At 45.6% G+C, this 15,103-nt stretch overlaps 1 protein-coding gene across 11 annotated transcripts in view; it reads left to right on the top strand.

Moving 5' to 3' along the window:
• Positions 1-15,103, top strand: part of FRYL (FRY like transcription coactivator) — a 2,496,013-nt gene that overhangs the window by 1,140,059 nt on the left and 1,340,851 nt on the right. For all 11 annotated transcript variants that reach the window (XR_013608325.1, XM_078678213.1, XM_078678216.1 and 8 more), the window contains one exon: positions 5,376-5,486. Coding sequence is in view for 10 of the 11 variants with exons in the window: in XM_078678213.1 (XP_078534339.1) it covers positions 5,376-5,486 (111 nt within the window). In the remaining variant the exon portion in view is untranslated. The remainder of the gene's footprint in view (positions 1-5,375; positions 5,487-15,103) is intronic.

Below are 15,103 nucleotides of genomic sequence, written 5' to 3' on the forward strand. Positions count from 1 at the left end.
TTTCAATTACAGACTCGCTGTGTTCCCTTACAGAATTGCAATCCATTTGGCCTTACATTGGGTGTGGTTGCCAATCGAGGTTTTACAGGCCTACTCAGGAGACAGGGCTTTGCTTCCATTAAAAAAATGTCCGTGTGGGGTAAGCTTTCAGCCCATGTATATTGGACCTATTCAGGGCTGCTGGTAACCAATGTCAGTTAACACCCTCTGCCTCCTCTTCAAGCCAACCTTTCCTGTTAATAACTGCTCTCATGTTGTTATTTTCCCACTTGGTGGCCGTCATATATCTGGCATTTTTTTATCATACTAGGGAATAGTTTGAACCTGTTTTCCAGCCTTTCCAAGGTACCCTGGGCGGGCACCATGTTAGTTCTTCACAACACCTTTTTCAGTCGGACGATCTTGCCTCAAGCCTGGGCTTCTAAATCTGCTTTGGTCGAGCAGATCGATTTCTGTCACATGCAGGCTCCCCATATAGTCAATATTCAGCTTCAGGATGCCTGCACATCGCTAAACACAGGTTTACCAGTTTGAGGTCTTGCGATATCACAAAGTGCAGGAATGCCTCGGAACACTTCCAGTTGGCGCACTCAATTTAGTGGTGATGGATTCACTGGATCTGGGAAATGGTAGATACAAATTAACTTTGTTAATGCATGGAAGGGCTGCCGGGGTAGATACCTCTGGTTCAGTTACCAGTAACAGGCATGTTGGTTCTGGTAAAAGTCTCTTTGCACGTGGATTTAGTAGGGCGGAGCTGGAGCCTTTTGCCACCCCTCAGTTGTTCATCATTGGGATCAGATGCTTTTTTTCAAGTGCACTTCGGGTTGTTAATTACATCTGCAGTGGAGCCTCCTGAGTTAGCTTTTGGAGTTAGACATGTAGTCACTTCACCTTTTTTAATACTCTTATGGTTTATTTTAGTTTTAGTTTTAATTTTGTGGTTCCCTAGATTCGTCGTGGGACAGGATTTATTTCAGACACCACTTTTTCAACCGTTTGGGCACTCTGAACTTCGCTCTGGGCATCACGGCTGCAACTAGGTAGACTCCTGCTGCTCCTGATGTCCTCGCCCTGCTGCGACATATGTGCCTGTGCACCATACAGGATCCTTCCAAGGCCTGTGAGCATCCAAGACACCTCAAGAAATCTCCCTTGAAGTGAAGGAGTCACTTCCCTGCATGTGCAGGCACTACAACTAAGCTAAGCGTTCTGCTGATCCTGGGCTCCTATGGACTCCGACAGGCTCAGCAACACAGGTAGTGGTTCTTCTCATCTTTCGAGGCCTGCCCTGTCTGAGGTAAGTATCCCTCATCAGAGCTGCAGAAACCGGACGCCGGTGCAATGTGTTGACTTGCAGTTGCAAAGGATAGTTTACATCCTTCCACCAAGATCTTTGGGCTCCAAGTATTCCCAACCTCAAGCATCTCCAGTGACTAAGCGCTTTGTCTTCACTGTATCACTTGCACTGTGGGCCTACTTCTTTGGTTAGCTGCTCAAGGTTCTCACGTCTCCAGTGCCTCTGGCCTGTGGGTACCTTTGAGGGTCAGCTATGAAATTGCTTGTGTCTCCCTTTACTCCCTGTTCTGGAGTATAACGAAAGAGTGCTCATGTTTCCCACCTTACCGGAGGTATCCTAAGTCGCATGTTCTGGGTTGTCTAATCATTGGTAACTTTGCTATAGGATGAAGAGCTAATGAGACACTGATGCTAGTCTGGTAGGGGATTTTGGGTACTAAGGTGAGTTTCTGGCACACCCTAATTCACTGAGGTCCTGAGTCTCTGTGCACAGGTCGGAGTCTGAGCAGAATACCTGCAACAAAGGTACGTAAGGGCTTACCTGAGGGTGGGATCCAGAGATTCGTCATGGGACAAGATTAAATTCAGTCCCCACTTCTTCAACCGTCTGGGCACTCTGGACTGAGCTCTGGGCATCAAGGCTGCAACCGGGAAGACTCCTGCTGCTCCTGATTTTCCTCGCCCTGCCTGTCTGCTGCACCATTCGTACCTGTGCTCCATATAGGAACCTTCCAAGGCCTGTGGGCATCCAAGACACCTGAAGCAATCTCCCTTGAAGTGAAGGAGTCACTACCCTGCATCTGCAGGCACCTCAACTAAGCTTACCGGTCTGTTGATCCTGGGCTCCCACGGACTCCAAAAGGCTCAGCAACACAGTTGGTGGACCTTCACTTACCTCGAAGCCTGCAGCGTCCTCTCACCAAGTTTGAGGTTAATATCCCTCATCGGAACCGCAGGAAAAGAACCCCTTTGCACTGCATCAACTTGCAGTTGCAAAGACGTGTTGGCTTTCTTCCACCAAGATCTTCGGACTCCAAGTAGCCCCACCTCAAGCATCTCCAGTGACCAAGATCTTCGTCCTCACCGCATCACTTGCACCGTGGGCCTGCATCTTTGTTGAGCTGCTCGAGGTCCTCTCGCGACTCCAGTGCCTCTGGCCTGTGGGCCTACTTTAGACTCTTCTTTGTGCTCCCCTGATTGCTTTGGGCCTGCCCTGACTCCCCTGTTGTGGTGAGTACTCTGGACCTTGCTGGTCCCGACATTGTACCTTCTTCAACTTCTACGTTGGTTGCAGTTGCCAAGGCGTGTTTATGCTCTTGCCAGAGACCGACTCCTCAACTCTCGACACCCAACGTGGGACAGCTTGTGTACGGCTCCTGGTCTTCCACAGCGTCGCCTGGTCCAGACAGCTGCAGTTTCAAGGTCACCATCAGCTCTCCTGCCACACAACACCGGATGTATCAAATATTGGGGTTGTGTCCTATAATGAGGACAACATGTAATGCTTAAGGATAAGAAGGACCCGGCCACTGTTTTGGTCTGCCTGTATTTTATTTTACGCAGAATCACACCCTAAGGTAATTAATCCTTGGATGTTTTAACTTTCAAGTAGTTACAAATTTCAGCACGTTTTTTCTGAAAGTTTGAAACAAAAGTCTGAGGTTACGTTGTCGTGCACAGAACATATATTTACATATACTATACCCTTATTCACAATGAACACATTAGAAAATTATAAATAAGTGCTTTTTTTTCAATATATACAAAACATTTATCACAAACATTTATTGCTAACTTCAAAGTTGTACCCTACTAAATGGTTCCACCAGGTTTTGAAAGGAAGAACTTTTTGAATTTAGTATAAACCTGGTAACACAAAGGCTTTAAGCTAAATGCACGTTTTTTATGCCATTGAACTCATGGAAGTATATGACAAAGCCTTTTGCGAAAAAAGCATTCGTTTTCTGTGAATGTCTCAAAGCCATGTGATTCTGCGTAAAATAAAATACAGGCAAACCAAAACAGTGACCGGGTCCTTCTTATCCTTAAACACAACACCGGATGGCATTCGACTCCGTGCCTCCTGGTCACTGCTGAGTGGCATAGACTCTGTCCCCTCTGCCTGCAGGTTCTTCACATCTTGAATCCACCTTTGGGTTCCACCGGACACTTTCACCTTCTCCAGCAGTAGCATCTTCCTGAAGTCCTCTATTAAGTTTGGCGGTTTCAGATGCCACTTCACAAATATGCATCCGGCTTCCCTGGTGCAGGCATCCTGGTTATTAAGGTATCCACTGATCGGATGGCTCTCAAACCTACTGTCTTCCATAAGGGTTTCTTCAGGGTGCATTGGAAAGTGTCCTTTAAAATTGCAACCGCAACTTACCCATTGACTTGCATTGATTCCGCTGTCATGTTCCCACTCTGCACATGGCCTCCTTGGGACTCCTGGTTACTTACCTCTGATGGTTCCTTGGGTCCCTGGCACTTCTACGTCTTTTGAGTATAGTCTTGACTCGAGTCGTGGTTCGCATACCCCTATTTTAGTATATGGTTTGGTCCCCCTCCCCCCCCCGGTAACCACGTGCTGCTTACCTGTTTCTATTGAAAAGTATTGGGTGCATTGTGTATATCTCCGGCTAGGAGATATCTGTATGTGTTAGTGAGTGTTGTATAATAAATATATTTTTCTATAAATACACTGTGTGGTTCTTTTTCCCTACATCTATATCAATAAGATTGTTCTGGTAAACAAAAGCTGCTTTACACTCCTTCTGGACTAAGCATGAAGGTTCCTCTCCACAGTTTTCTCTAAGAGAGCTTTCGAAGGTTGTCTAAGACCCCTAAAATCACCTTATGGGTTGTCTTGATTGGCGCAAGGTGCCCATTTACATAAGTGTACACCATATACCAAACCAGCTTATCACAGGTACACAGTATGGCTTCTTAGGCAATTGTACGGTGGAAGTAAGGGGTGTGGTACATTAGCTGCTTAGAAGGCAAGGTTAGAAAATACATTTATAGGTAATGCATAGGAAATGGGCTTTACATTCAACCATAGTTTGAACACCATCTTTTCCTAATACTGGCTCTTGTATGTTATTCTCACAATAGTAGCTTTTCATTTTTTATGGCCACTAATATTTTTCATTAAAGTACCAGTTTAATTTTAGGGATTGCACAAAAATTGTGTGGTGGTGCTTATATTATGTATTATTGTTTAGAAAAAAGATTGTTCAAATAAATGTTATATGATAAATTGGCAAATTTAATTTGACAGAAAAAGCTATATACTAATGTGAGAATAATGTTCAAGCACTACAATTAGGGAGAATTGGTATTGAAACTATGGCCGATTTGAAGGTCTATTACTTATGAATACATTCCCAAGCATTCTGTCAGCCTCGTAAAAAACTACCTTTCTTAGCTGACCTTGTCCACCTTGGATATTCCAAAGTGGAAAAGGTGCAAATAATCAACTTCCTTTTTTACAACCATGTTCCAAGAACTTTGAATGTTGTCGTAGGTCAATTGCTACTTTGCTGTATGTCAAAGCGGTATATACCAGCAAACCAATATGAGAAAGTTAATTGATTTTCAAATGCCAGTATTCATGAAAATCTAGTTGAAGATCTATTAGCACTTCCCATCTGGATTTGCCTGTTTTTGTTCTAGTTAGACAGGAAATTAGTACCAATGTCATCAAAAGTAATTTTTATTTGATATACTTCTTTATCCAACAACCTCTTAGATGATCAGTATTTACCTTGATCTTCATTTTGTTTGTCTTGATCAGCGCTCATTGCTTGAAAGGAGACACCAATTTTGGAAGGAGATAGTGCCCAACTCTGGAGTTTGACTCTGTCTCCTTCCAATATCTTATTCTCATCATGCCTTAATCTGTTTTGAGATTTCTTTTAAGAATTTCTTTTTTATGTTGAAAGCTGCTTGATTCACTAGCTTTACTTCAAAATAAATGTGTACTTTGGTCCGTTTAGTCATTTTGCATGAATTTAAGTTTGCATACAAAATCTCCTTTTCAGTTTCAGTTGTGAACTGATGATTTCATTTTAAAGGCAATGTCTGCAGTTCTGTGCTGTGGTCCTGTGGCTGATAATGTTGGTCTCTCATCGGATGGCTATTTATATAAATGGCTGGATAACATTTTGGATTCACAGGATCAAAAGGTACAGTATAATTGTACAATTTACATATTTTTTTATTTTGAAACAAATGGAATGTTTGTCATTTTTACATCTGAAATATAGAAAATATGGTCTTGAAAATAAAATGATAAAAATAAAAACGACTTAATGGGAAGTAGTTCATAGTAGTAATTTTCGCAAATTAGGAAAGTGCTTAAAAAATTGCTGTTTTCGAAAATGAGATGGCCGAAATAAAGGTGCTGAGAACAGGTCGTAATAAACATGAGTTTATTCGTTAAAGCTAGTCAACCCTTTGCTGTAGCAAAACATAGCTTGAAAGAAATCCTGTAATAAAAGCCCAGTTCCCCATTCTGCAATGTGTCTTCCCCCAAAGGCTTGAGCCTTTTCTGTCTCCTCTGTTTCTGGCAGTGGTAGAACACCAAATTAGATTTTGACTTTTAGCCGTAGAATAAGAAAAAATATTAGATATATTTACTTTTTGCAAGCCATATTTTGAGAGATTGTTCAAGATGACTAGTCAGTTGCTCTTCTACAGTAGAGGATGTGCTCTGCCCTTTTCCCAGTTACGGTTTGTTCCTCTTCTTCTTTACATTCACTCATTGTCTGATGGTCCTGTCAGCAATGATGCATTTATTGTTAGAAAAGGGGCAGTGAAAGATGTAGTTTACTGTAGGCCATCTACTCCCTCATGATGTACAGTCTTGAACCCTGAAATTCCCTACAGATAATTGCAAGTATAATTGCAAGTATATAACAATTAATAGTTTCCCTGGTAGAATACAATATTCTGCTAGGAAAGCTTTCTAGTATAAGTCCACATAACCAAAGAATAGGGAAATTATCGAAACACCGCAGGATTTGCCTAGTCTGGTTTGAATGAGCTATAGTATATTCTTGCATGAAATGGGCACATGAAAAAGAACAACAAATTGCATTTTAGGGACTTACTCCATGGTGGTTACTTTACAGCAAGGAACAATACATTTTGAAATAGAATGACGAGGTAAAGTAAACTGGAAACTATTGAAACACATTGTCCTGGGAAAATGTAACTCTTAAAACAGAATGTAGATGTGTATTTCCATATTCATAATTAGCCGATTTGAGAGGTCAAAGTTTTTGAAATTCTGTAGTATTTCATGTTAAACAAGTGATCGACTGTCTTGTGTGATCTTTATCTGATCGACTTTTGTCAGCAAATACCTTACCTTAGAATTATCTCCAGGCATCAGACTGGATCTGGAAGTTTTTTCATGAGCAGTACCTCTGCATGATGGTAGGTTGCATCGATCGGCTCCGCATGCTGTCGTGCGTGCCAGAAGTGACGTGTGCGGTGCCTATATAGGCACCACCACACTGCACTGACGTCAGTTCTTTGCTTTCCGTGCCATTTATCACAAATCCGAAGAGAGCTTCCCCCTGTCATTTTTTTTCCGACTGTATGAAGGTGGGAGCCTAATAGCAGTGTTAACCCCACTATTTGCCTGTGTCAGTGTGTTTTTGACTAGTCTGACTGGGATCCTGCTAATCAGAACCCCAGTCACTGTGCTTCTTCCCTAAATTTGACATGGTAAATATTTCTGTACGTCCACAATTGGCTTCTGGTGTACTGTTATAAGTCCATAGTGTAGAGTACTAAGGTACCCAGGGCATATGTGCACCAGGGGCCTCCCATGGGCTTCAGCATGTATTCTACCACCCATGAGAGACCACTTAGACTGCGACTACAGGCCTGCCATTGCAGCCTGTGTACTCTGGTACTAGCACCACTTACAAACGATATACGTTTTATTATATCTGAAGTCACTACACTAAAAAAAAACTATAAGTCACCCCTAAGGCAGAATCTTGAAGGCATTGTGCTCGGTTATAAGTGAGTGGGTGCCCCTGCATGAGCAGGACACCCCTACAATTCCCGGAGTTGATTCTCTAGCCTTTTTTTAGTGTGGTCAGTTATTTTAATATGTACAGCGGCCATCCGTCATTACTTGATGGCTAACTATATAGTGGTTGTGCCGCACCTGGGCATGTTTGGTATCAGACATGTTGGAATCATATGTCAACACAGTTACTGGTGTTGGAGGTATGATTCCATGAATTGTGCGGCTCCTCCTGGAAGCCCCCGATACTCCTGGCCTTTCAGGGTCTGACAGCAAGCTAGTGCTGCTGCTGACCCCAGGCATGGTTCTGCTGTCCTGCTGCTGAAATAAACTTGAGCAGGGGAAAACAAAAGGTTTCCTGTCACATTGAGGTGTGACCACCTCCCAGACAGGACTTAGTGTATTGGACTAGGGTGGAGGTGCTTGCCAGCGCCACCAGACCGCTTTGAAGGGGACATTTGGTGCCTTTCTTGCATACTCTGATTTGAGCAAGTTCAGGGAGCCCTTGGCTATGGTTTGACATGAAATTTGGCAAAACACATGAGTATCCTTCTCTCGGTCCATCCCCTCCTCTGGGAGAGACCCCCGAGTCGTCCTAGCCCCTTTCATAGGGTATTTAAGAGCTTACCTGTGTGTGGGTCCTCAGATTCATCGTGGGACAAGTCAAGCCTGAAACCACATCAGTCTTCGACTATCTCCCTAGGTGTGGAGGAATCGCTGTCCTGCATCTGCAGGCACTGCAACGAAGCTGACTAGTCTGCTGCTCCTGTTACACAGACTTTGAAAGGCTCTGCAACACAGGTAGTGGTTCTGCAACCCTTTTGATGCTTCACCTGTACTCTGCAAATTTGAGGTCAGTATCCTGTTTCGGAATCACTAGGACCAAACCCCTGTGCACCGTATCTGCTTGCCGTTGCCAAGACTTGTTGGCTCTGCACTACAGAGATCTTTGGGGTACAAGAAACACCAGCCTCCAGCATCTCTTCCTGCCAAGACCAGTGTTGTTGCCGTATTTGCTGCACCCTGGTCCTTCATCTTTGGTGAGCTGTTAGATGTCCTCTTGCTACTGTTGTGCCTTTAGCCTGTGGGTCTTCTGGAGGGTCTTCTCCTGTTTCAGTGGGCTCCCATGCTTGCTTGGGACCTGCTATGACTCTCCTGCTTGTGGTGAGTCTCTTGGACCTTACTGGTCCCAACGTTGCTCCTTCTTTGCTTTCCAAACCTGTTGCAGCTACCAAGACTTGTTGGTGCTCCTGCTGAACACCGATCACCCTGGTTCTTGTCTTCTGACGTGTATTACAGCTAGTGCACCATTCCTGGTCATCCTCACCGTTGCCGGTCCTCACAACTGCAGCGACAGTCACTGTCCTCACTCCTGCATCTCCCAAAATCGGTGGGTTTTATTCTCCCCTGCCTACTGGTCTCCTCTGAGCGCCATAAACTCTGTCCCCTCTGCTTGCAGATTCTTCACTTCAAAATTCCACCCTTGGATTCCACTGGACTCTTGCGCAGTCTTCGCCATTGGCATCTTTTATGAAGTCGTCCATTGTGGTCTACGGCGGTTTCTGATGTCACTTCGCACCTATGCACCTAGCTTCCCTGATGTAGGTACTCTGGTTTCTGGGGTATCCAACCTTCTGTATTCCACAGGGTTCTTCAGGGTCCACTGGGAAGGGTCCTTTTTTATCATTTTTGTTTTTTATTTTTTTATTTTTTTTATTATTGGAAATATTTTAATGGAAATGCATTTCAATCAAAAATGCTACAGTGTAAAGTTGAATTGAAATGAAAACACTGTTTAATCGAAATTACAGTACAATAAGTATTGTCATTAGTGATTCATTTAATTCTAAACAACTAAGAAACCAGTATAAATGTTTCTTTTTAAATAATGGCACTATAAATAGAACTCCTAAAGAAAAGGTTAAAGTTCACATGCAGCACCCACAGCTATTGAAAAAACAGTGTAGACACGTCTCAACAGTTTGCCCTTTCGATATTGAGTGCATTTCAAGAAAACCTTCTCTGTGGAACTTTTCTCTCTGCTGTAGATGTACCCTTCTGTAGCTAACAGTCTACCATGCTGGAAGTTAATAAATTTTACTTCCATTTCTTTTTAGAGTTATTGGCACTGGAATAGAACACAAGAGATATATAGGGTCTATTCCATTTAATGCAATAAAAAAAGGAACAATACATTTACAACAGATTTGTGTCGTCAAATGGTTAACTTTAACCTTTGTTTTACCGATGGAGCTAAGAGAAGTCTTTTGGTACTACTCCCCTCTGCTATATAACATCAAAAGGATGTCCCCAACTATCAATCAGAATAGGACAAAAGTTCCAAAATATTGAAAAATTCCACCCACAGAACAGTTCAACTAATTATTTTAAAAAAATATATTTTTATTCACATTTTCAAAACAGTGCAATACATTGTGCGATAAATATAGAAAGTAAATTGTGCATAATATCCCTTCAGCAGAAACAAATACGACTATGTCACAATTACAAATATATCTGAGTCTAACAGTCGTGACAGGGGTTCTTGGTACATTCAACATCCCTAGTGCATCAATCGGAATCGGAGCTAGAATCGTCATCATCAGATGGAGGTTCACAAATATATCCTCTATATTCATACCATGCCCCCCAGATTTCACTCCATTTTTTGGGACAGCCCCTACTGCAAAACACTGCCCGTTCTGATGTCATGTTTCCAGGCCGTTAGCGTAGGTAACTCCGCCCCTCCCCACCTCTGCGCTATGTTCCTCTTTGTCATCAACATACCCAGCGTCATCCAACCCTGTCCCGATCGGGTGAGGTCATTAGGTTCCCATATATTCAAAAGGCAACGTCTAGGATCTGGCAGTAGGGAGACCCTCTCTGATTGAGACATGGTTCTCATCACTTGTATCCAGTAAGTTGCAATTCTCGGGCAATCCCATATGGTGTGATAGAAGGTTCCTTCCTCCCCACGACCCCGCAGGCAGTATGGGTGTGCTATTCGCCTCATCTTATGCAGTGTATGTCTAGTGTAATATGATCGATGTAGTATGCGCATCTGCACCAAGCGGAGACGTGAGGGGATGCTCACTTCTTTCGGACACGCCAGCACCTCTTGCCACTCTGAACCATCAATGTCCCCACAGTCATGAGACCATTTCTCCCGCAGGGGGCCCTGTCGGGTCAGGTAAATTATTTAACAACTTACGATACGTCAGGGATTTCGCCTTCGATGGCATGTAGTCCGTGAGTAGTCTGTCCTCAAGGGGGGACGCTTCTGGGACTTCAGTTTCAGGCGTTAGTGTTGTCGTTAAGGCGTGGCGTATCTGCGTATACCGGAAGTGTTCTGATGGGGCTAAATCATATTGCTGTCTCAGGGTCTCAAAGGGTATCACCTGTCATTTCTGCCACAGATCTCCAATTGTTGAAATGCCTATAGCATCCCAACAGTCAAAGCCCTTGGTGTGTCTGAGCTTCCCCAGCTTCTTCGTGTCCCACAATGGAGTCAACTGTGTCAACACTCCCTGCCATCCCAACCTGGTCAGTGCCGTATGCCATATGGTGAGTGTGTGTTTCAGTGGCCCAAACTTCGTGAGGGACATTGATTTATCGTAGAGGGGGGCCAGCATACCAGTTAGTCTCAACTGTGCCCTGTCTGCTTTTAGAGCTGGTTCAGACTGTGGGAGATGCAGCCACTGGTTAATGACCTTTAACTGTGCTGCCCAGTAATAAAGACAGATGTCTGGGAGTGCTATGCCTCCATCGTACCAGTTTCTTACTAACTTGGCCTGCGCTATGCGTGCGGGCTTGTGACCCCACAACAGCATCGATACCTGCGCTGCAATTGTTTTAAAATAGGTGGCATGCACGGGGTACGGCGTGTTTTCTAAAATGTATAGGAAGCAGGGTAGAGCCATCATTTTAAAAAGCGCTGCCTTGCCTAGCAAGGTCAACAGTAGCGATTCCCAGTGACGTATGTCACGCTTGAGACGTTCAAGGGGGGGCTGTAAACTGTGTGCATAGAAGTCAGCCGAGTTAGCCGTGATGTAAATCCCTAAATATTGAAATGTACTATCTGCAGTCCGTAACGGGCAGCCGCTCGGTAAGCGCGCTGGAGGGCCGTGTAGTATGTACATGGTGGATTTGGACCAGTTAATCGAATAACCAGACGCCCGCCCGTAGGCTGTGCAGACATCCAGAAGAGTGACAATGGGACGCTCAGGGGAGGTAAAGTATAATAGGATATCGTCCGCATATAGGGATATCCTGTCTTCCCAATCATCGGTCCATTTAAGGTCCCACCTTATCCATTCCGCAAAAGGTTCCAAAACTAAGGCAAATAGCAACGGGGACAGTGGGCACCCCTGACGCGTGCCACTGGCCAGGGGGAAATCTGGTGATATATGGCCGTTAGCAGTGACATGCGCCATGGGCTTCTCATACAACAGGCGGTTCCAGGCGCAGAACCGCGGGCCAAACCCCAAATGGCGCAGCACCGCAAATAAAAATGGCCAATGGACCGTGTCAAACGCCATATGCGCGTCCAGTGAGAGTATTACCGCCGGTTCTTGGAGATATTCCGCACGTGCCAGTACGCCATGCACTCTCCTTAAATTGAGTGCCGTGTTCCTGCCAGGCATAAAGCCAGACTGGTCTTTACGTATATGTTTGGGTAAATGGGACGAGAGACGTAACGCCAGTAATTTAGCGAGTATCTTAGCCTCGGCGTTCATGAGGGAGATCGGTCGATAGGATGTACATTGGTCTGCCGGCTTCCCAGTTTTTAATATAGCGACAATAGTGGCCGTGCGTTGGTCTAGTGGAAGTTCCCCAGCCTCAAGGCTTTTCTCAAGCATATTTAGCAGATGCGGCGCAATCGTGTCTGCCAGTTGATTATATAACTCAACTGGTATGCCATTAGGCCCTAGTGCCCTGCCCGACTGTAACGCTTTAATAGCTAGTTTCACCTCATCTACCGTGAGGGCCTCGTCTAAGGTGTGTGCTTCTTCCGGGGTTAATGTGGGCATTTTAAGGTCTTTGACGCAAGTGTATGCCTCTTCCTCCGACACATTAGAAGCGGAGGAGTATATTGTCGCGTAGTGCTGCGCTAGCATGTTAACTATCAGGTGTGGATCCGTAGTAGGTTGCCCTCCCATCACTGCAAGCTGTGCTATCCACCTGTCCCGTTTGTCCAGCCACGCGAGTAGCTTGCCTGCCTTATCTCCATCCCCATAAATTTTGTGGCGTGTATGGGCTAACTGTTGCTTGACCGCCTCAGTCAGGTGTGCTCTGTGTTGGCGCTGCGCTACTTGTAAACTGTGTGCCGCTGCAGGGGTCGGGTCAGCAGTGTGTTGCGTCTCCGCATCAGTTACCGCCGTTTCTAAGGCTAAAAGTTCCGCTTGTCCTGCACGCTTATGTGTCACAATGGAGGCTATTGCCTGTCCTCTAATCACTGTCTTATAGGCCTACCATAGCGTAACAGAAGAGGTCACAGAATCAGTGTTGTCCTGAAAATAATGTTTTGTCCCGGTTTTCAATTCCCTTCTGATCTTGTGATTGTGGAGGTAACCAGAACGTATCGGATAGGTCCGACGCCGTTTGAGCTGGTGGTGTGCGCAACTAATCAGTAGAGGGGAGTGATCAGAAAGGCCCCGTGGCTTGATTTCCACACTAGCAACAGTACCGGGGCCACCCACCGACCCCAGAAAGTAATCAATCCTAGTGAGACTATTATGTACTCCAGAATGATAGGTGAACTGACGATCCAGAGGGTGATACTTTCTCCAAAGGTCCACAAGTCCCATAGCTGCCAAGAAGCTTCCCAACCGCGATGCTCCTGACGGGACTGATCTGGGAGAGAATCTATCCGCTAAGTCATCAACCACCAAATTGAAATCCCCACCGATAGGTAGTCCACTCTCCGGAAGCCCTAGCAGAAATGCACTAAGATCCGCGAGGGCCGTCGTCTGTAAGGCCGGCGGTATATAAACCGAGACAATATTAACAGACTTCCCCTCCCACTGTGCGTGTATAGCAGCAAATCTACCTGCAATATCGGATTTAACTGACTGTATGATTAAAGGGAACTGCTTTTTCACCAGTATGCCAACTCCTCTAGAGCCGGAGGTGAATTCGGAGTGGGCCACCATCTTAAAACCCCACCTGTCCATTGCCTTAGTAGCTGTACCAGTGAGATGTGTCTCCTGTAAGAGCACCACCGCCGCACCTCCCCTCTTAATGCACTGCAAGACCAGGCCCCGTTTAATTTTGTCACCGAGGCCACGAACATTCCAAGTGAGTATAGATGGAGACGGAGTTATAACATCAGGCCCTCCCTGTGAATCAGTGTGCAGGTCATCCCCCATCATCAGACTGAAAATATCTAGGTCTACGGACGGCCTGTCCGACATTAAGGTGACAAAGAGTGACATTATGCAATAAGATTCACATCTGTGCATCGCATGAACATAAAACAGAAAGGACCCAAAAAAAAAACGACCCCCCCCCTCTCCCTGCCTCCCTGCCTTGCGGACTCCAAACTGCCCGCCACCCCAACTTAGCAGAGTGCGTAGTATCCCTATCCCAAAACATCGTTGCTTATATGTGCATGGGGGTGAAAGTCCAAGGTGGACCAGACAGGCCCCAACAGTCCCAAAGTCCCGGCTCATCAGCAATACTATTGTCATTAGTTAGGGGAGGTGAGTCCCAATCAGCAATTAGAAACAGTGTGAGATACAGTAAACAGAGGAAAGAGGCGGATACTTCCCTTGTGCCTAGAGGAATCAGTGAAAAGTCGTACCCGTTCCAGGGGGCGTAATGTAATTAAAGTCGGCGGGGTGATTAGTAACGGCTGGAACTAATGTGGGGCCAATTTTGGGGTCGATAGCACACACGGAAGGGTGCGTTTGTCCAATGTCGAGTTCAGGCGTTGGCAGGCGGGTTCCCGGCTTTGCGCCTCTGGAGGTCGCAATGGCAGTGGGCTCCAGCTATTACTTAGCCCAGGAGGCTAGACGGGAGTAAAGTCGGGCATAGAAAGTTGTGTGGAGGAGTGGCTGCACCACTCAGCAGCCGCCGGCAGTCCCGGCCTGTAGCAGTCGTCCATTTCACCGATTGTTGCCGGTGTTGAGCTCCGTGCCTCCCCCACGCCGCAGCAGCCGCACCGCCTAGCCGCCAGTGGGTCGCCAAAATTGAGGCCGGTGCTTGCAATGCGGCTGAAGGCCACAAACTTCCTTCCGACGTCGCTCCACGCTCCGGGGTCGTAGAAGCTTCGGAGAGGGATCGCTTTATGCCGTTTCACCTCCACCACTGAGAGAAGGAGCGCAGGACAGTGTTTACGCCGGATAACTGGCCGGATGTGTTAGGGGAATCGGTCTCACCCTCGGAGCCTCACTACGTCGCGGCCATCTTGGTTGGCTGCAGGCCACGCCGGAAGGGTCCTTTTTTAAACTGTTACCACAGCTTCCCTATTAACTTGCGTTGAGTCCACCGCTGTATTGCCACTATGCAAACAGCCTTCCAGGGTACTGGTCTAAGTCCGGACTTCGGTCCCAGTTTGCCTTCCACTTTTTTAGTATATGGTTTGGTCTCCCCTTGGAGACCACTGTGTATTGTGCTTACTTATCCATTTGCAATTGAAGTATTATGCATTTGTGATGCTGTTTCAGCTCATTGTGAAGTAGAAATGTTATATATACACTGTGTGGTTCTTTCTCATTAAGTCTACATTAAATGATTAGATCTGGTATAACCAGCTGC

Source organism: Lissotriton helveticus, chromosome 2_2 (genome assembly GCF_964261635.1).
Source record: "Lissotriton helveticus chromosome 2_2, aLisHel1.1, whole genome shotgun sequence".
NCBI classification, from domain to species: Eukaryota; Metazoa; Chordata; class Amphibia; order Caudata; family Salamandridae; genus Lissotriton; species Lissotriton helveticus.